At 39.7% G+C, this 23,397-nt stretch overlaps 1 protein-coding gene across 1 annotated transcript in view; it reads left to right on the plus strand.

The window, feature by feature from the left end:
- Positions 1–23,397, plus strand: part of GALNT17 (polypeptide N-acetylgalactosaminyltransferase 17) — a 444,849-nt gene that overhangs the window by 52,053 nt on the left and 369,399 nt on the right. The window contains exon 2 of the mRNA XM_056556472.1: positions 21,739–21,922. Within this exon, the coding sequence (XP_056412447.1) occupies positions 21,739–21,922 (184 nt within the window). The remainder of the gene's footprint in view (positions 1–21,738; positions 21,923–23,397) is intronic.

Consider the following 23,397-nt stretch of genomic DNA (forward strand, 5'->3'; position numbering starts at 1 on the left):
TAGAGAAGGAGGTTTATCATTCTTTTCGGACATATGGCTTTTATATTACTTTTGCTTACATGCCACCTATTTATCAAATTGTCGCACGACCTTGATAAATAAATCGCACGCAAGCAAAAACCCGGGAAACCCACTTACAAAAGCATTTTTTAAAGCAGAAAAGTTTTCCTTTATGTTAATAGCCGAAGTTCTTTATCTACCCTTTATTACCAGTAGCATTGCTAGAGAGTGACGGGGAGGGGGGGGGGGCTTACTGCATCGGGTGACACCCTTAATGGCCTGCCTGGCACTAAATAGCTACACTCCAACTATCCCACAACAACCCATCCACCCTCCTCAGAAATAAAATAAAAAATATTAAAAACATACTATGCTGAACCATTAATATCCGTACTCTGGAGGCTTTTTTGTTTTATTTTGAGCCCGCATTTTGTGACGTTGGTGGGCGAAGTCTTGTGTCGCTGCGCTGAGGCTGGAGTTTACATCAGGAAGGAAGACAGCGCAGCACCAACAGGCACATAAACAATAGTGAAGCCACACACACACACAAAAAAGAAAAAACGGCTCGGTACATTACCCACCCCAAAATGTGCATGAAGCTGTATTACTATGGATGTTTCTTTTTTTTTAAGGAAAAATGTTTGTGCCACATATGGGTTAATTATGTAAAAATTCTTACACAATTATTTTGTGCCTTATTCTTTTTGAACTCAACATTAATTTTAAAATGTAGTGGGTATGCCAGCATGTACGTGTCCTAAAATTAACAAGGTATGCAGTGTGTATTTTCAACCTTAAAATAAGTTATTAGTTATATAATATTTTTTTTTCCACAATTAACATTAACATTAATGTAGTAGCTTTATTTCATGATGCAGATCCAGCACAGTTGTTAAAGTGGGTGTTAATTTCCTTTTCTACTGACGTATGCACTTTCTGTAAGCCAGGCTGGACCTGGAATACATAGGCGACTGTTAAATAGAGATGCAACTTTTTTTCTTCATAAATAGCGACTATCGCATTTGATAAATACATGACCACTGCAAAGTAAAAAAAAAAAAATACTACGTGTGCAAATTTCAGAAATGTGCTTTGGGATAAGCAAAAATCAAAAAAGTCGCAGCATGTATAGAAAAGTCGCACGTTCGCGAGTACATGCAACTATTTAATGCAAAAAAAAAATCTACTACGGAGCTTGATAAATCTCTTTCAGAAGCAGTAGTAGTTATAGACCAAGTACATTATACCGACACTATAATATATCACACTTATCTCCTTCATAGTCCTTCACTGATCTGTTCTCTCCTAACAAAATGTAAGTGCATGCATTCGATCAACAACCACTCATACACAATCTTCTCTTCCTTTGCATCTAATTTCAACCAGAGATATGTAAGTACTTCCGAAACAAGTTGGCAGAAAAGATTTATTCCTTCCTAGGTAAAGCTAGAAATTCTGAATTGTCTCAGTAAGGCTGGGTTCACATATGTCCGGCATCCGGCCTATATCTCTGATCTCCACACAACTGATGACAAGTTGTCATCCGGCATCCATTGTTTCTGAACAGCGGACAGGGGAATGTAGCAAGCTGTCCTCCACTGTCTGGTGCCCTCTGATGTGTCCAACCGTCCGGCGTCAAAATTGAGACTCTGGATAATTGTGAACTGTCCCATTCAAATGAATGAGATCAGTTCTACATCATTTTCCCTCCGATGCACGTTGGAGGAAAACTGTGCAGGATGCCTGATATATGTGAACCCAGCCTTACAGAACACCTGTTTGGTACAGGGGTGGATTACTAGAAGCCATAAAAGAGAAGACCGATTGCCATAAGTGACTTCCAAACCACACTTAAGAGAATCTGACAAATACCTGAGGCAAGAATAGATAGATCATAGACAGATAGATAGATGGATAGGAGATAGAAAAATAGATATATAGATAAATATAGATATAAAGATATGAGATAGATAGATAGATAGATAGATAGATAGGAGATGATAGGTAGATAAATAGATAGATGAAAGATAGCTAGATATATAGATAGATAGATAGATAGACAGATAGATAGATGGGAGATGAGAGATAGATAAATAGATAGATAAAAGATAGATAGATAGGGTTTCTGTCATTATATTACACTGGTTAAGATGTAGTTTTTAAAAACCAACACATCTATGAAAAAATCCAGCGATTCCATTTTGTTTGTTTTGTAGCTGTAGTGTTATTCACATAGTCAGGTATTAAAGCTGATGACAGATTGTATCCACAATTCAATTGAAGGAGATACTGGGAGCATCATTACCAATTTCACTTTCATCTGTTAACATGAAATAGCAGCTATTCGCTGCAGATTGTTATTGCTGTCTAATAGACTTGATTCACAGAGCTCAATCTTTTCTTACATCCTATCTCTATCAATTGATAATTGTTTTTGCTGTGTTTTTTTTATGCCTTAGTGCACATAAGAAAGACAATGTTAAAAAAAAAACTTGCTTTATTTTCACAATAGTTGCAATTTTTACTTTGAAAATATCTCTACAATAGTAAAAGTCAAAAGAATTTACTGAGGAGACATAAAGTTTTTAGAAGGGATTATCTGTGAAGTATATGTAGAAGAGTTGTCTATGACCCATGTTAGATTGTTAATACTTTGAACAACTAACAAAATTTAGCACATAATACATTTGTGTATTATCTTTGTTGGTTGATGCCCTTTTAACCTCTTGGGGACACAGGGCATATGCATACGCCCTGCATCCCCGATCCTTAAGGACTCAGGCCCTGGTACCTGTGCCCTGGTCCGGGTTTGAACCGTTCTCACCAGCGGATAACGGGTTAAACCCGGTGGGTCCCGGTTGCTACGTGCGGCCAGGGTCCACGGCTAATGCCGGGCATGACCGATCAGCATTAACTCTTTAGATGGCGCGATCAAAGTTGAAAGCGAAAGTAAAAGAATCCCAGCAGCTCAGTGGAGCTGATCTGGACTAGACAAAATTGTGATGTCCCAATCAGCTTACCGGACGATGGGAGGGACCTCACCTGCCTCTCTGTGGTTCGATCAGCGATCTACTGCTCCATGCCTGTACATTATCAGTGCTTTGCAATGGCATAACACTGATCAGTGTATGCAATCAGAAGATTGCATGTTGTAGCCCCCCTATGGAGGATAAAAAAAAAAAAAAGATTTAATAAAAGTTCATTGACCCCTTCCCTATTAAAAGTTTAAATCACCCCCCTTTTCCCAATTTTTTAATAAAATAATGTAATAAAGAATAAAAAATGTCTGAACTACTAAAATATTAGGTTAGCTAAACTGCACGTTTGATGGCGTACACGTAAAAAAAATACCAAAGTCCAAAATTTAGCATTTTTGGTCAATTCATATACCATAAAAATATTAATAAAAAGCGATCAAAAAGTCCCATCAAAACAAAAATGGTACCAATAAAAACTAAAGATGACTGCACAAAAAATTAGCCCTTATACCACCCCGTACACGGAAAAAAAAAGTTATAGGGGTCAGAAAATGCCAATTTTAAACATACTAATTTTGTGCATATAGTTTATAATTTTTTTAAGTATTAAAATAAAATAAAACCTATATAAATTGCATATCCTTGTAACCGTATGGACCTACAGAATAAATATAAGGTGTCAATTTTACCAAAAAGTGCACTGCGTAGAAAAGGGAGCCCCCAAAAATTTTAAAATGGCGTTTCTTTTTTTATTTTACCCCACAAATATTTTTTTTTGTTTTGCCGCAGTTTATATTATAAAATAAGTGATGTCATTACAAAGTACAATTTATGACGCCAAAAACAAGCCTGTATATGGGTTTGTAGGTGCAAAATTGAAAGCATTATGATTTTTAGAAGGGAAGGATGAAAAATGGAAATGCAAAAACGAAAATAGGTCCCCAAGGGGTTAAGAAGTCCCTTAGATTAAAATGAAAGTGTTATGTATCAGTCATGTTTATAGAGTTGTAAAGATTTATTTATCCTGATAGTATATAGTACAACATCATAGTACAAGTTGTGGATGTGCGGTCATGTTCTGTTTCTCTACATGTGAGGTACACAACTTAAAGGGGTTATACAGGAATCGAAAAACAGAGCTAATTTCTTCAAAAACTGATCCCCATCTGTCTCCAGGTTGGATGTGGTATTACAACTTGGCTCCACTCACTTGAATGGAGCTGAGCTGCTGAACCACACCCAACCTGGAGAAAGATAGGGAGTATTTTTTGAAAGAAATTAGCTCTGTTTTTCGAAGCCTGATAACCCCTGTAAGTTTAAGGTTGGCTTGGTTGTATATTGTGTTTCTAAGTTCTTTTATAGGCTCAGGTATGCACTGATGAGAAAAGCTATGTTATGCATAAGGGCTGATAATGCTGATGGATGATATCCACATTCATTCCTTTAAAGGAAAACTGTCAGCTTGCTTCCCCCCGCACTAACCAGAGGTACTGGTTGATAGTGCTGGGGACGCTGATCAGTTTGATGCCTACCGTGCCCAGATCTGCCCAGCCGTTTGGCTGAAATCTTCGTTTTTCCTTATATGCTAATTAGGTGCTAACTAGCACAGGCGGGGTAACTGGCACAGGCGGGGTAACTGGCACTCTGATGTCAGTGGCCACAGGCCGCAGCGCCGCCCAACTCATCAATATTCCCCCCTCCCTCCGCCTCTCCCTCTTCATTACAGAGCGGGGAGAAAATGGAGAGGCGGAGGGAGGAGAGGAATATTGATGAGCTGGACAGCACTGCTGCCAGTGGCCGCTGACATCAGAGTGCCAGTTACCACCTAATTAGCATATACGAAAAATGAGGATTTCAGCCGAGCGGCCGAGCGGATCTGGGCATGGTAGGCATCAAACTGATCAGCGTACCGTTGGTTAGTGCGGGGGGAGCAAGCTGACAGTTTTCCTTTAATGTGAAGGGATTTACTCTTCCACAGAAACACTCTCTACTTTGCAGAGAAAGACCATCTATTGCTCTGCTCTGCTTAAACATATCTTAAAGAAAATAATATATTCTATATCTATCACACTTGTATTATTGCAGATGGTTTCACATTTGTAATGGTTCCCACACCCCCAGAAGTGATAGTATTGCCATAAAATAAGGACTTTCCCGTACCACTCATGTTTGCTAAAGTAATTCAGAAGGCAAATTTCTTCTTCTAAAGGAAAGCTAGGGATACATTCTTATCCATTCCACAGTATGCCACTAAAACAAAACAGATAATTTTGGTCATTTCCCCTCTCTAAAAATGCAAGTAATGCGCTAAAGGATTAGTTATCCTCATGGGGGTTTGTAATCTTGCCCTTAACCCCTTACAAGATATATCTACTATTAGATCCTCCATAACTTTCTTAAAACTCTGTAGATTTAAAGTGAATTCATCACCTAAATTACAACCAGATACTGAAACATGTTCTTTTTTTTCTAATTTTATTTTGTGATTGTCATTTTTTTTATATTTTAATACAGTATTATGAGGGCAACCATCTTGCCCAAGATGCTTTTCACAACAGTTAAATATGTGCTTTACTGCAAGCCCCATGCACAATAGACTGCAAGGGACTCAATTCACTTTTATAGGAGAGTTTTCTAGACATGCTTAGTTAACTACGCAGAGGTAAATGTGGAGGTAGTTGAAGGGTTAGCTCCATTGTGAATGAGTTAATCCAGTCTTATCTATATACTAATGTTACCTTTCATTTTAGTCCTGCCTGTAATGATAAGAAGGAACCTATTGAAAGGGGATCTCTACAGGACAGAAGGTGAACACCTGTTATGCTGCTTAGTGAACAGAATAAAAAAGCAAGATTCAAGGAATATTTTACTATAAATTCTAAAATTTAGGAATTTGGAGTTTGAAAAGATGTGTTTAACCACTTAGGGACCAAGGGTGTACAGGTACGCCCTGGCTCCCTGGTACTTAAGCACCAAGGGCATACCTGATGAGCGGCGGGGACCGGACCGGGATGCCTGCTGAAATCATTCAGCAAGTACCCCGTGCAAACCCCTGGGGGGATCCTGAGACCCCCCAAGTTGGCGATCCCCGCAATTCAGACAGGCGATTCTGGGTCATACGGGTCTCCGGTGACCCGGAAAATAAGGAGGATCGGGGTTGTCCAATACACCTACGACTCCCCTAATGGGATAGGAGTGAAGTGGCAGGGGTGCCACGCCTCCTATCCCTGCTATTGGCCGGTCAGAAGCGACCGACCAATAGCAGATCGGGGGCGGGGGGTTAAAGTTCAGTTGCCCGCTCTGCCCACCCACTGTAGAGCAGAGCAGGGGAACTGTGATGTGACCGACGTCGGAGGTCATTTACCATCGGCGATCAGCGGCGGGTGGAAGAGGACCGCGATGTGGCCCCCTGCTGCGGTTCCCTGGTGTGGCGATCCTGTTGAAGCCAGTGAGTTGTTGCCTAGCAACATCTGGAGGGCTATAGTTTGGAGGCCACTGTGCAGTGGTCTCTAAGCTGTGGCCCTTCAGATCTTGCAAAACTACAATTCCAGCATGCACTAACAGCAAATGGCTGTCTCGCCATGCTTGAAATTGTAGTTGCATACCTTCAACTACATCTCCCAGCATTCCCTTCGGTGATCAGTACATGCTGGAAGTTGTAGTTTTGCAACAGCTGGAGGCACACTGGTTGGAAAATATTTTGCTAGGTAACAGAACCTAACTGAAGGTTTTCCAACCAGTGTGCCCCCAGCTGTTGCAAAAGTACAACTCCCAGGAAGCACGTCTGTCAGTGCATGCTGGGAGTTGTACTTTTGCAACAGCTGGAGGTGTCCCCCCCCCCCCCATGTGAATGTACAGGGTACATTCACACGGGTGGGTTTACAGTGAATTTCCTGGTTCAAGTTTGAGCTACGGCAAATTTTCCTTCGCAGTGCAAAAAACATCGTAAACCCCCGCCAGTGCGAATGTATACTAAAAATAGTACACTAACACAAAATAAAGGGTAAAACACTACATATACACAACCTTACACTGCCCCCCCCCAATAAAAATAAAAAATATATCGTATGGCAGTGTTTCCAAAACGGAGCCTCCAGCTGTTGCAAAAAAACTCCCATCATTTCCGGACAGCCACAAACTGTCCAGGCATGCTGGGAGTTTAGCAACAGCTGGGCACACCCTGTTTGGGAATCACTGGCGTAGAATATCCCTATGTCCATCCCTATGCAATCCCTAATTTAGTCCTCAAATGCGCACACTTCGGAGCCCTGACGTATTTCAAGAAAACAGTTTAGGGCCACATATGGGGTATTTCTGTACTCGGGAGCAATTGCACTACAAATTTTTCTCTCTCCTTTTACCCCTTATAAAAAGGAAAAGGTTCGATCTACACCAGCCTGTTAGTGTAAAAAAAAAAAAATAATTACACTAACATGCTGGTATTGCCCCATACTTTTTATCTTCACAAGAGGTAAAAGGAAAAAAAGACGCCCAAAATTTGTAACGCAATTTCTCCTGAGTATGGAAATACCCCATATGTGGGCGTAAAATGTTCTGCAGACGCACAACAAGGCTCAGGAGTTAGAGCGCACTATGTACATTTGAGGCTTCAATTGCTGATGCAGATTTGCACAGGGGTGGCTGATTTTACAGCAGTTCTGACCCACATGTGACCCCATTTTAAAAACGACACCTCTCACATAACTATATCTCCCAGCATTCCCTTCGGTGATCAGTACACCCCACAGTTGTTTGACAAATTTTCGTGACAGTTGTGTGGGAAAAAAAATGTAAACTAAAATGCTGATGTTAACCGAAATTTTTTATTTTCACAAGGAAAAATAGGAAAAAAGCCCCCCAAATTTTGTAAACCAATTTCTTCTGAGTAAGAACATACCCGATATGTGGATGTAAAGTGCTCTGCGGGCGCACTACAATTGTCAGAAGAGAAGGAGCTCCATTGGGCTTTTGGAGAGAAAATGTGTCCGAAATTGAAGGCCACGTGTGTTTACAAAGCCCCCATAGTGACAGAACAATGGACCCCCCTACACCCCTCACATAATGTAATAAGGGGTGCAATTAGCATTTATGCCTCACAGGTATCTGACAGATTTTTGGAACAGTGGTCCGTGAAAATGAAAAATAAAATTTTTCATTTGCACAGCCCACTGTTCCAAAGATCTGTCAAACGCCAGTGGGGTGTAAATGCTCACTGCACCCCTTATAAAATTCTGTGCGGGGTGTCGTTTCCAAATTGGGTCACATGGGGGAGTCCACTGTTCTGGCACCACGGGGGGCTTTTTAAACGCACATGGCCCCTGACTATCAGTCCAAACAAATTCTCTCTCCAAAAGCTCAATGGCACTCCTATTCTGAGCATTGTAATGCACCAGCAGAGCACTTGACGTCCACACATGGGGTATTTCCATACTCAAAAAAGAAGGGGGTTACAAATTTTGGGGGGCATTTTCTCCTATTACCCCTTGTAAAAATTTAAAATGTGGGGAAAAAACTGCATTTTAGTGATTTTTTTTAAATTTACACATCTGATTTTAACAAAAAGTCATCAAACACCTGTGGGGTGTGAAGGCTCACTTTACCCCTTGTTACGTTCCTTGAGGGGTGTAGTTTCCAAAATAGTATGCCATGTTGGGTTTGTTTTTCTGCTGTTCTGGCACCATAGGGGCTTCATAAATGTGACATGCCCCTCAAAAACTATTTCAGCAAAATTTGCTTTCCAAAACCCAAATGTGACTCCTTTTCTTCTGAGCATTGTAGTTCGCCAGCAGAGCATTTTACGTACTAACATGGGGCATTTCCATACTTGGGGTTATAAATTTTGGGGGGCATTTTCTCCCATTATCCTTTGTAAAGATGGAAAATTTGGGGAACAAAATGCACTTTAGTGAAAAAAAAAAAATTACACATCAGACTTTAACGAAAAGTCGCCAAACACCTGTGGGGTGTTAAGGCTCACTGGACCCCTTGTTACATGCCTTAAGGGGTATAGTTTCCAAAATATTATGCCATGTGTTTTTTTTTTGCTGTTCTTGCACAATCGGGGCTTCTTAAATGCTACATGTACATGCGCCCCCAAAAACCATTTCAGTAAAATTACCTCTCCAACATCCCATTGTCGCTCCTTCTTTTCTGAGCCCAAAGGATAGGGGAAAAGATGTCTGATCGCGGGGGTCCCACCGCTGGGGACCTCTGTGATCTTCCACGCCGCACACAGTTAGAATCAGCCCCCGGAGCGTGCTCGCTCCGGGTCTGATTACTAGCGATCACTGCGACGGAGCATAGTGATGTCACGGCTCTGCCCCCACAATGCAAGCCTATGGAGGGGGCATGACAGCTATCACGCCCCCTCCATAGGCTTGCATTGAGGAAGTGGAGCGTGACATCACACGGGGGCGGAGCCGTGACATCACTATGCTCCATCCCCGTGATCGCTAGTAATCAGACCCGGAGCAAGCACGCTTCGGGGGCTGATTCTAACGGGGTGCGGTGTGGAAGACCCCCGCGATCAGGCATCTTATTCCCTATCCTTTGTATAGGGGATAAGATGTCTTAGCGCCGGAGTACCCCTTTAAGGTGAAAATGGGCTTGGTCCTATCCACATTCCTTACCTATAGAGATCACATATATAGCAGAAGAAACTGAGGATAACTTTTTAAAAGCTGAGATTAATTAAACAAATCTTAAGGCTCCATTAATTCAAAGTATAGCACTTTGTCTAAATGTTTTGCCTCTGTTTGATCCTATTATCATTCACATGTGATATTACAAAAACTTCCTAATTATACAGTATCCCATAACCCCATTGTGTAAACTTCCTAATTATACAGTATCCAATAACCCCATTGTGTAAAAGGGTTAAAATAAGCAAGTTAAATATTTATATGTTAGAAAAATGCTAAAAAAAAATTTAAGTAGAACATGTCACAAAAAAACTATCTCGGAATAAAATTCATAAGTAAAAGCATCCCAGAGTTATTAATGCTTAAAGTGACAGTGGTCAGATTTGCAAAAAATGCTCTGGTCCTTAAGGTGAAAATGGGCTTGGTCTTTAAAGGGTTAATCCACATTCCTTACCTATAGAGATCACATATACAGCAGCATGGAAGAAGAGACTGAGAATAACTTTTTAGAAGCTTACATTAAACAAATCTTAACAAGGTTCCATTAATTCAAAGTATAGCACTGTCTAAATGTTTTGCCTCTGTTTGATCCTATTATCATTCACATGTAATTATACAGTATCCCATAAGCCCATTGTGTAAAAGGGTTAAAATAAACATGTTAAATATTTATATGTGCAGTTTTTAACAAAAAATAACATAATGGCAGGGTATGCAAATTTGCCAGTATGCCAAGAAAATACTTTATTTGTGTTGGCACTTTCTATACGTGAATCGGTGCACTGACTGAAGTTATGACACTTCTTAATTCTGAAATTCTTTTGAAACTCTTTCAGTGTAATTCTGGGAACAATTGGCACAAAACTAAGACCTTTTTGTTATTTACCTGTTTACAGGCAGCTATTGATGTTTTTATTTTATTTTTTCATTCACTTTGTAAAATGTCCCAAGGCATACACACAAATAGTCTGTTGGGATTGTAGAGAGGAATGATTTGTTAATTGAATCTCCTTTAACTTAGCACTGTGCTGGTAGTTTGAAGAAAAATGGATAACAGCAGTTGACATGACAGATGTAATAAAAGAAAATAAGACTAGTGAGAATTAAATTACAAGAAAACAATGCACGAACATATCTAAATAACAGATATTTTTATTTTGTTACACATTACAATATAACCCCTTAAGGACTCCGGGTTTTTCAGTTTTTGCACTTTCGCTTTTTCCTCCTTACCTTTTAAAAATCATAACCCTTTCAATTTTCCACCTAAAAATCCATATTATGGTTTATTTTTTGCATCACCAATTCTAATTTGCAGTGACATTAGTCATTTTACCCAAAAATCCACGGTGAAATGGAAAAAAAAATCATAGTGCGACAAAATCGAAGAAAAAACGCCATTTTGTAACTTTTGGGGACTTCCGTTTCTACGCAGTGCATATTTTGGTAAAAATGACACCTCATCATTATTCTGTAGGTCCATATGGTTAAAATGATACCCTACTTATATAGGTTTGATTTTGTCGTACTTCTGGAAAAAATCATAACTACATGCAGGAAAATTTATACGTTTAAAAATGTCATCTTCTGACCCCTATAACTTTTTTATTTTTCCACGTACAGGGCGGTGTGAGGACTCATTTTTTGCGCCATGATCTGAAGTTTTTATCAGTATGATTTTTGTTTTGATCAGACTTTTTGATCACTTTTTATTCATTTTTTAATGGTATAAAAAGTGACTTAAAATACCCTTTGGACTTTTTTTTTGTGCGTACGCCATTGGCCGTGCGGTTTAGTTAATTATATATTTTTATAGTTCGGACATTTAAGCACGCGGCGATACCACATATGTTTATTTTTTTTATTTACACTGTTTTATTTTTTTTATGGGAAAAGGGGGGTGATTCAAACTTATATTAGGGAAGGGGTTAAATGACCTTTATTAACACCTTTTTTTAAACTTTTTTTTGCAGTGTTATATAACACTGCACACACTGATCTCTCATGCTGATCACTGGCGTGTATTAACACGCCTGTGATCAGTGTTATCAGTGCTTGGCTGCTCCTGCCTGGATCTCAGGCACAGAGCAGGTAAGGGCCCTCCCGGTGTCCTGTAAGCTGTTCGGGATGCCGCGATTTCACTGCGGCAGTCCCGAACAGCCCGACTGACTAGCCGGGTTAGTTTAGCTTTCACTTTAGAAGCAGCGGTCAGCTTTGACCGCCGCTTCTAAAGGGTTAATACTGCACATCGCGTCGGTCCCGGCCGTTGATGAGCGCCGGGACCGACGCGATGTGATGCAGGGTCGTTAAGGGGTTAAAGGGGTACTCCGGCCCTAATACATCTTATCCCCTATCCAAAGAATAGAGGATAAGATGTCTGATCGCGGAAGTCCCGCCCCTGGGGACCCCCGCAATCTGTCATTCAGCACCTACCTTTGCGAGCACTCCGCAGCAGCGGGACCTTCCCCCCCCCTCCCGATCAGACATCTTATCCCCTATCCTTCTGATAGGGGATAAGATGTATTAGGGCCGGATTACCTCTTTTAGATAAACACAGCTTTCATTTAGACAACATAAAGCAAAACAAGATAGGCAACAGGTTCTTTTTTGCTTGATGTGTTAGACACTTTTCTCTTTTTTATATCATCGATGTAGCTGAGAAAAGTTGATTCCGTCAGAATCCATTTACATTTGATTGCTGATTCATATATGGTTGAACCCATCTCTACACCTGGTTCAGTGAATGTTAACTAAGCAGTAAGGCATATAGGGGAGAATTTATTATTTGGTTTAACACCTTATTTTTTTGTTTAAAAATGTTTGCACCAAAGTAGTACATTTTTGTAACGTGGCATGGATAGCTTTTTGCAATGGTGGTGAATTTATCAAATGTGACTTTTTAAAACTCTCCGCAACTTTTTACGCAACCTCACCAGTTCAGGCCAGTTTATGAAGAACAAACACCTCTTTAATAAATTTAGGGGAAGTATGCATGAAGTATGCCCAGACAAACAGGGGTAAAAGGACTTGATATACACAAACAATGGTAAATTTCCCCCATTATATTACTGGCTACAATATTATTAGATTTCAGTTCCATTTTACAAGATCATCATTACACATCTTAAGACAGTATATACCTTTATTTTCTCTTAGATATTTAGTATAATTATACCTAGCAGGACTGTTTTTCTCTATATTATTGTTTGTACATAATTAGGCACATTGGGTAATATGCAACACAGGTACCTCGGTGTAATTTACACTATTAGCTGCGGTGGGAACCACACAAATTTCCTTTTTCTAATGCTATTAATTATTTGTAAGTTTGCTTTAAGTTCTATAGGTCTCTCCTGATAAGTTTTGAATTTGTACATCATTTTTGTAGCTCTTTTTTTAAATCCTTTCAGTTTTATTAAAGGGGTATTCTGGTATTTTTTTTATTTGACTTTGCTACATGGGCTGTAAAGATAGTGTAATTCATAATATAGTGTGTGACGGTGGTCTCCCAATTCTTATGTGATTTTTGCCCCACGGATTATTTTTAACATCATACAAAATAAGTGTCCTCACAGGTTTTCCTAGGTTTCATTGGGGAACGAGACATTACATCACTAGTCAGGTGATCAGAGGGTGCAGTGACCGCTTTGTGGGAGGAAGATCATTCTGCAAGAATTGTAGTTTTGGACCAGCTGGAGGCACCCTAATCAGAAAACACTGGTCTATTGCATTGAAGGAAGCCCAGGTGTGTTTCAATAGGTGGGGTGGCTGATGTGTTAGAGGGAGAAATGTGACATCACACTTACAAACAAGGACTCATGGGATTTGTAGTTTGAGGGAACAAACTCCAACAGGAAATAGTCAGTTCACAAAAAGATAACCTCAGCTTTATGGTAATCTCACTACATAGCCATTTAGCCCCAAGACAAGTGTGGATCCTTCCTAAGCATGTCCATTACTGTCTGGCATACTTTCACCATAATCACCTTATGGTGATCCTTTAATATCTTTTTCGTAGGCGATGTTGTCAGAACCAAATACTGTGACCTCCATTTATTAATATCTATGTAAAGTGCACCCTTATTTTCTGTACACCTTATTATTTACTTCTGCACTAAATCTATCAGTCATACAACATTGATGAATTTCACTCAATTTGCGTCAAATCACAAAGCTCACACAAATTGTATCAAGATGGCAAATATACCAACTTCAGTTAAGTATGGAACAATTTATTAAGGGGTGCATCTTTAAGTAAAAGTACTACTTTCTTTGTTCTAAGACTGGATAAATAAAAACTTGTCTTAACAAATGTGGGCTTTAGTTGTTTAACCACTACATCTGGTCATCACATCAAATTGTTTAGACTTCTTGAGATCAACTAATTCTGTGCCAACCACTGTAAGACTGGGAGCTCAGTTTTCCAGTGCACAGGAAAGACATATTCAGGGGAATTTATCATTGTAGTTGATAAGTGGATTATTTTGTAGACAATTTTTTTTCATGCAATAAGTGCTTAATTAAAGCGTACGCCAGATCTCACAAAATGTTTTTTAATTAATTTGTTACTCAGTACCTAATCCTGATCATGTACATATAATTGTATGCCTCTATAACCTAAATATATATATATATATATATATATATATATATATATATATATAGTAAGAATACCTTTTTTATTTTTTCATTATTTCACAGTATTAAAAATCCTCTCAGGGGAAGGGGGCCCCAAGGAGTTAAATAGTCAAACTTTTTTAAACAACCATGTTACAAAAGATCTTTAATTTTCATCAGTAACAACTGTAAGGATTTCTCCCTGGGGATAACTCTGGGATTGTCTGTGACACCGCCACAGGACATGTTTCCACTTCAATCAGCAGGCAAACAACAGTACTTTATACAAGTCTGGCCCTTCGCCAGCTGTATTAGACAGGTTGCAGGATAAATAAAAACATAAGACAGGAACAAACAAAACCCTAGACCGTCTAGTCACTAACTAAACAATCCAGCATGCCCTGACTATCAACTGGTGGGCTTTTCCTGGCCAGTTAAACTTATGCCTCCTGCAACCTTCTACTCACTGTTCACACACAGCATTTGCAACCTCTTGCTGTGTGTACTAAGACTCCTTGTCTTGTCCACTTCACTGTTGGGGCAGCTCACAGCTTGGGCTGTGTGTTCCTCACCAGGACTCCTGCCTCCCCCCTACAACAACCTTGCTGTCTTCTGGAGAGAGCACCAACTATTCTGTCTGACTTCCTTGTAAACACTAAAGAAACTTCCCCTTCTGCTACCTCATTAATTAGGCCACAGGTGAGGGTTTCTCCAGGGTCAGCTAGGGAAATACACCCTTCCATGTAAAAAGTTTTTTGATCTGACAGTGCCCATTTAACAAAATGGCATCCAATGTTGATAACTTTGGCGCAGCAAGTTGCTGACCTGGAAATTTACCTTACCATACAGTGAAGAAGTTCACTTTCATTTGGTAAGGCAACAGGAGTGTTTGCTCTTTCTAACATGTGGTGTGGGCTTAAAAACTAATTCTTTTGCTTTTTATCAAGCATAGGTTTTTGTCACCTCATAAGATTCCTTTAGACCAACAAAACAATAAAAATTTGTCCGTTCAATAGTGTATATGGAATTTTCTGTGTAAAATGGCAGACGATTCCAATAATGCTATATCTGAGGATTCCCAAATTGAAAGTATTAGTACCTTCGTTTGTCTAATATTTGCTTAACTAATTGTGAAATATTAGTGGATAAGGTAGGTCACATATCAGCTCTTCGTCAGCCTACTTAATTAGTATAGCTGTATACCACTTATTACAGAATGTAACAACAAGTGTAATAATGTTACATGATGATTATGTGATCACATTGGGGACATGGTGGAGATTTATCAAAACCTGTCCAGAGGAAAAGTTGACCAGTTGCCCATAGCAACCAATCAGATTGCTTTATTTTTATTTTTGAAAAAGCCTCTGAAAAATGAAAGAAGTGATCTGATTGGCTGCTATGAGCAACTCGGCAACTTTTCCTCTAGACAAGGTTTGATAAATCTCCCCCATAATGTTGTTTAATTTGGGTAAAGCAGCCCAAAGACAGCTAGTTGCTGAATTTCAGTCTGACATATCTGGTTCCAACAGTAAGCACTCCTTTCTTGTGTATCAGACTGTAAAAGATGTTCTTGGCCAGTAATGTTTAGATGTTTTAAAGAAAGTGCCCTGTTTCAATAATTAATTATTTATTAACTGATAATGTACCATATTACAATATATGATTTTGTACCAAAAAAAGGAAGGAAAATATGGAATACTCAGTTCAGTTTCATAATAGATGACTTTATTTGTGTGTATAGTCTCAATTAAATAACATAAAACAGTATGAGATGGCACACTTTATTATTTCATACATCTGGGTTAAATAACCTTACTTTAGGATAGAGAAACCAGGGTTGGTTTAGTTAGCATGGTCCTTACTGGAGTGAGCTTGCGCAAAAATGTACACTGCATAATAAAAGGTGCAGCAAAAAGTCACAAAATGAGACAGATGAGCCTCAAATGTGCCAATGCATAACCAAAAAATCTGTCAACCCACAATGATATATTCTCCTCCACTAAGAGGATCTATAGTAAATAGATCTGGGATATATTTGCTCATAGCCAGCAGTTATTCTATTAGACATATAGCATCTTCATTTTGATGACTAAAAAAGACATTCATATGTGTAATAAGGACTGGGGGAGGCCCAATGAGTAACATTAGCTCAGTTAAAACAGCCATTTTAATGTTATGTTCCTACTCAATCATGAGATGCATTATCTTTATACAATACAATAGTTTAGTTTAGAAGTAAAGCATATGCTGCTCTAAAACATCCTCTTCATTTTTCTTTTCACATAAAACATTCTAAAATGGTTTTGGCTGTTGGTATATTCTAACATTTGCGCATCATCATTACTGCCTAATAGATATATAACATTATAACTAAGCTAAAGGGTTTATCGCAAGAAATTAGTGAGTTTTTTTCTACATGGCTGCACAAATACACATAGCTTCTAGGCTTCAACATCTGATTTGTATTACTTTCAGACTATTCAAAAAAGGCAAACTTGTGGCAAAAAAGAAGACACCTTTCTTAACAAAATGAAATTAGTCTCTAAAGGGAAATAAACAATGAGGGACGTTTATCAATGTTTGCTTATGTATTCTTTTTTTAAGTAATTTTTCCTTACTTTTTTTTTGCTTATGTGCGACGTATTTATCAACTGGTTTCAGCCTGTTGATAATTTTCTTTCACGTAAGCAATTTTTCCTTTTTTACTTTGGTAGTAGCTTTTTCTGCTTCATGTTTGAGCTGGAGTAAATTTAGTCAATTTTTAACGCTGTTGCAACTTTTTTTTGCGCAGTTGCGACTGTCGCAGTTAATAAATACCTGACTACCCATAGTCCATTTTAAAATTATTACTACATAGTAAATTTTAGGAAAACTTGCTTTTCTCGCTTTCCAGTCAAAATGTCGCACGAAAAATCGTGTAGTCGCAGTTGCGACAATTTTGCAACAATTATAGTAAAGAAAACCTGACTAAACCCGTTGATAAATGTCCATAATTGTTTTTACAGGAATAGACATATGTTGACTATTTTTACCTAAGTTCAAAGATGAGTGATATATATATATATATATATATATATATATATATATATATATATATACTTTTTTTTATTTAGTGTATTTTGAAGTAATTGTGCTATATAATGCAAGTTCCCAGGAGAATGTTTAACCCCTTAAGGACCCAGTCAATTTTCACTGTAGGACCCGGCCATTTTTTGCACATCTGACCACTGTCACTTTAAGCATTAATAACTCTGGGATGCTTTTACCTTTCTTTCTGATTCTGAAGCTGTTTTTTGTGACATATTCTACTATATGTTAGTGGTAAAATTTTGTTGATACTTGCATCATTTCTTGGTGAAAAATTCCAAAATTTGTTGAAAAAATTGAAAATGTAGCTTTTTTTTAACTTTGAAGCTCTCTGCTTATAAGGAAAGTGGATATTCCAAATAAACTATATATATATTCACATATACAATATGTCTACTTTATGTTGGCATCATTAAGTTGACATGTTTTTACTTTTGGAAGACATCAGAGGGCTTCAAAGTATAACAGCAATTTTCCAGTTTTTCACAAAATTTACAAAATCGAAATTTTTTAGTAACCAGTTCAGTTTTGAAGTGGATTTGAAGGGCCTTCTTATTAGAAATACCCCACAAATGACCCCATTATAAAAACTGCACCCCTCAAAGTATTGTTAACCCTTTTGGTGTTTCAGAGGAAAAGCAGCAAATTGAAGGAGAAAATTCTAAATCTTCATTTTTTACACTTGCATGTTCTTGTAGACCCAATTTTTGAATTTTTACAAGAGGTAAAAGGAAATAAATCCTCCTAAAATATGTAACCCAATTTGTCTCGAGTAAGGAAATACCTCATATGTGTATGTCAAGTGCTCTCTGGGTGCACTAGAGGGCTCAGAAGGTAAGGAGCGACAGTGGGATGTAGGAGAGTGAGTTTTTCTGAAATGGTTTTTGGGGGCATGTCACACTTAAGAAGCCCCTGTGGTGCCAGAACAGAAAAAAAAACATATGGCATACTATTTTGGAAACTACACCCCTCAAGGAATGTAACAATGGGTCCAGTGAGCCTTAACACGCCACAGGTGTTTGACGACTTTTCGTTAAAGTTGTGAATGAAAAAATTTTTTTTTTTCAAATGCTGGTTTTCCCCCAAATTTTACATTTTTACAAGGTTTAATAGGAGAATATGACCCCCAAAATGTGTAACCCCATTTCTTCTGAGTATGGAAATACCCCATGTGTGGATGTCAAGTGCTCTGCTGGTGAACTACAATGCTCAGAAGAGGAGGAGCGCCTTTGAGCTTTTGGAGATGGAATTTGTTTGGAATGGAAGCCAGGGGCCATGTGCGTTTACAAAGCCCCCCGTGGTGCCAGGACAGTGGACCCCCCAACATGTGACCTCATTTTGGAAACTACACCCCTCACAGAATGTAATAAGGGGTGCAGTGAGTATTTACACCCCACTGGCATTTGAAAGATCTTTGGAACAGTGGTCTGTGCAAATGAAAAATTAAATTTTTCATTTTCACGGACCACTGTTCAAGAAATCTGTCAGACGTGGGGGGGTCTAAATACTCAATGCACATATGTGACATGTGGGGGGGTCCATTGTTCTAGCACTATGGGGGCTTTGTAAACACACGTGGCCTTCAATTCCGAACAAATTTTCTCTTCTAAAGCCCAATGGCACTCCTTCTCTTCTAAGCATTGTAGTTCACCCGCAGAGCACTTTACATCCATATATGAGGTATGTTGTTATTCAGAAGAAATGTGGTTACAAATTTTGGGGGCTTTTTTCCTATTTTCTCTTGTGAAAATGAAAAATTTAGGCTAACACCAGCAATTAATTTTTTTCATTTTCCCTTCCAACTTTAATGAAATTTTTTCTAACACCTGTTGGGTGTTAAGGCTCACTATGCCCCTTGTTACATTCCATGAAAGGTGTAGTTTACAAAATGTGGTCACATGTGGGTATTAATTCTTTTGCAAATGTCCATGCAGGAGAGGCAAAGGTAGAGTAGGCACTGACGGTTTTTCAGTGTGAAATGCACAATAAGGATAGGATGCAGGTGAGCAGAGGATAAATGCACACTGTGAAGTAGCGGTGGTGCTTAGTTCAATACAAAATGTATACAGTTCCTCAATCGGCAAGAAAATAGAATGAATGAAAGGCACTCACCAGGGACAGTGTGACTTCATCTTTTATTGTACGATATCCATACAAACATATCGGGCGGCGTGCAGCCGCTGCAGGTGAGAGATGCTGGGCGCCAGCATCTCTCACCTGCAGCGGCTGCACGCCGCCCGATATGTTTGTATGGATATCGTACAATAAAAGATGAAGTCACACTGTCCCTGGTGAGTGCCGTTCATTCATTCTATTTTTTTGCCGATTTATTCTTTTGCGTTTATGTCAGAACCGCTGTAAAATCAGCCACCCCTGTGCAAATCACCAATTTAGGCCTCAAATGTACATAGTGCGCTCTCACTCCTGAGCCTTGTTGTGCGCTCGCAGAGCATTTTACACCCACAAATGGGGTATTTCCGTACTCAGGAGAAATTGCGTTTAAAATTTTGGGGGTCTTTTTTTCTTTTACTGCTTGTGAAAATGAGAAGTATGCGGCAACACCAAAATGTTAGTGTAATTTTTTTTTTTACACTAACAGGCTGGTGTAGCCCCCAACTTTTCCTTTTCATAAGGGGTAAAAGGAGAAAAAGCCCCCCAAAATGTGTAGTGTAATTTCTCCCAAGTTTGGAAATACCCCATATGTGGCCCTAAACTGTATCCTTGAAATACAACAGGACTCTAAAGTGAGAGAGTGCCATGCACATTTGAGGACTAAATTAGGGATTGCATAGGGGTGGAAATAGGGGTATTCTATCCCAGTGATTCCCAAACAGGGTGCCTCCAGCTGTTGCTAAATTCCCAGCATGCCTGGACAGTCAGTGGCTGTCCGGAAATGCTGGGAGTTGTTGTTTTGCCACAGCTGGAGGCTCCATTTTGGAAACACTGCCAAACGATACATTTTTCACTTTTATTGGGGGGTATAGGGTACATTCGCATTGGCGGGGGTTTACGGTGAGTTTCCCGCCAGGAGTTTGCGCTGCGGCAAAAAATTTGCAATTTACTCTGTACATTCACAGGGGGGGGCAAACCTCCAGCTGTTTCAAAACTAAAACTCCCAGCATGTACTGACAGACCGTGCATGCTGGGAGTTGTAGTTTTGCAACAGCTGAAGGCACACTGGTTGGAAAACCTTCAGTTAGGTTCTGTTACCTAACTCAGTATTTTCCAACCAGTGTGCATCCAGTTGTTGCAAAACTACAACTCCCAGCATGTACTGATCACCAAATGGAATGCTGGAAGATGTAGTTATGCAACAGCTGGAGGTAAGTAACTACAACTCCCAGCATGCTGAGACATCTGTTTGCTGTTTGGGCATGCTGGGATTTACAGTTTTGCAACATCTGGAGGGCTACAGTTTAGAGACCACTGCACAGTGATCTCAAAACTGTGGCCCTCCAGATGTTGCAAAACTACAAATTCCAGCATGCCCAGACAACAAACTGCTGTGTGGGCATGCTTGAAGTTGTAGTTTTGCAAGATCTGAAGGGCCACAGTTTAGAAACCACTGCACAGTGATCTCCAAACTGTAGCCCTCCAGCTGTTGCAAAACTGCAAATCCCAGCATACCCAAACAGCAAGCAGCTGTCTGGGCATGCTGGGAGTTGTAGTTTTGCAACATCTGGAGGGCTACAGTTTAGAGACCACTATATAGTGGTCTCCAAACTGTAGCCCTTCAGATGTTGCTAGGCAACTCAGCGACTTCCGTAGGATCCAGGGAGGCAGTCGCTGATCACCGTCGCTTGCTGCCATCGCCGATGGGTAAGTGGACTTCGGCGCTGGTCCCTGTCGGTTTCCCCATTCTGCCCAGCCTACTGTGGGTGGGCAGAATGGGGAAGCCTAAAGTTATCCCCCCCCCCCGCCCCCAATCTGCTATTGGTTGTCGCTTCTTAATGAATAGCAGGGATAGGCCACCTCACTCCTATCCCTTCAGGGGGATCGTGGGTGTCTTGGACAACTCCCATCACCCTTATTTTCAGGGTCATCGGAGACCCATATTTTTTCAGGGTCATCGGAGCCACAAATCGCCAGTGTGAATTCTGATGACCCCCCTGGGCATTTGCGCGGGGTGCCTGCTGATCGATATCACATGGGCGTACAGGTGCAACATGCGTCCTTAAGTACCAGGGTGTCATGGCGTACCCGTACGTACTGGGTCCTTAAAAGGATAAAATGGACATGCATCCAATTAATGTGTGCTTTAAAAACTAATATATTGCTATTGATATTATATTGATAATATATTGGTATTAATATTTTTTTTTAATATATATATATTTTATAAAGTAATATAAATGCTTTAATATAATAAACCACAGAATGTGCAAATAACAAGTGATTGTTTCTGTCTTTAGGTTTATCAAAATCACTTGGGCTTATTGAAGGGTACGGTGGCCGGGGGAAAGGTGGGCTTCCAGCTACACTTAATCCTGAAGAAGAAGAGAAAGCCAAAGGGCCACATGAAAAATATGGCTACAATTCCTACCTCAGTGAGAAAATTTCACTGGATCGGGCTATACCAGACTATAGACCAACTAAGTGAGTAACCACAACTTCAGTATCATACTTTTGAAAAATGGGTAGACATTAGCCCCTTTTTAATTTTTTTTCATTTTTGTTTTTTCCTCTTTACCTTTTAAAAATCATAACCCCTTCAATTTTCCACCTACAAATGTATATGATGACTTATTTTTTGCGCCACCAATTCTGCTTTGTAATGATATTAGTCATTTTACCCAAAAATCTACGGCGAAACCTCCCCAAAAAAATTGTTGTGCAACAAGATTGCAAAAAAAAAAAACACAATTTGGAACTTTTGGGGGCTTCCGCTTCTATACAGTGCATTTTTTTATATAAATGACACATTATCTTTATTCCGTACGTCTATACGATTAAAATGATACCGTACTTATATAGTTTTGATTTTGTCTCACTTCTGGAAAAAATCCTAACTACATGCAGGAAAATGTATACGTTTAAAAATGTCCTCTTCTCACCCCTATAACTTTTTAATTTTTTGGCAAATGGGGATGTGTGAGGGCTAATTTTTTGCGATGTGATTTAAAGTTTTTATTGGTACCCTTTTTGTTTTGATCGGATTTTTTGATCGCTTTTTATTTGTTTTTTTATGGTATAAAAAGTGACTAAACACGCTATTTTGGACTTTGGAATGTTTTTACGTGTATGCCATTGACCGTGTGGTTTAAATAATGATATATTTTTATAGTTTGGACATTTACACATGCGGGGATACCACATATGTTTATATATATATATATATATATATATATATATATATATATATATATTTTTTTTTTTTTTTTAACATAGTTTAGGGGATAAGATGTCAGATCTCCGGGGTCCCGCTTCTGGGGACCCCGGGGATCGCCGCTGTGGCACCCCGCTATCATTACAGCACAGAGAGAGTTCGCTCTGTGCGTAATGACGGGCGATACAGGGGCAGGAGCAGCGTGATGTCATGGCCCCGCCCCTCATGACATCATGGCCCGTCCCCTTAATGCAAGTCTATGGCAGGGGGTGCAATCTGTCACAAAGACCGGGATCGCCGAACAGTGTGTTGTCTGCCTGGCGCACGAGTTCGGCACATCGCGGATCGGGTTGACAGGTTGTTGGGTGGGGCTGGAGAGGACCCAGCAGTCATGGTACATATTGGCACCAATGACAAAGTAAGAGGTAGGTGGAGTGTCCTTAAAAATGATTTCAGGGACTTAGGCCGCAAGCTTAAGGCAAGGACCTCCAAGGTAGTCTTTTCTGAAATACTACCAGTACCACGAGCCGCACCAGAGAGGCAGCGGGAGATCAGGGAGGTAAACAAGTGGCTCAGAAGCTGGTGTAGGAAGGAAGGGTTTGGGTTCATGGAGAACTGGGCTGACTTCGCTGTCGGTTACCGGTTCTACCGTAGGGACGGGCTGCACCTCAATGGGGAGGGTGCAGCTTTGCTTGGGGAGAAGATGGCTAGAAGGGTGGAGGAGTGTTTAAACTAGGGACTTGGG

The sequence above is a fragment of the Hyla sarda genome, chromosome 2 (assembly GCF_029499605.1).
Source record: "Hyla sarda isolate aHylSar1 chromosome 2, aHylSar1.hap1, whole genome shotgun sequence".
Lineage (NCBI taxonomy): Eukaryota > Metazoa > Chordata > Amphibia > Anura > Hylidae > Hyla > Hyla sarda.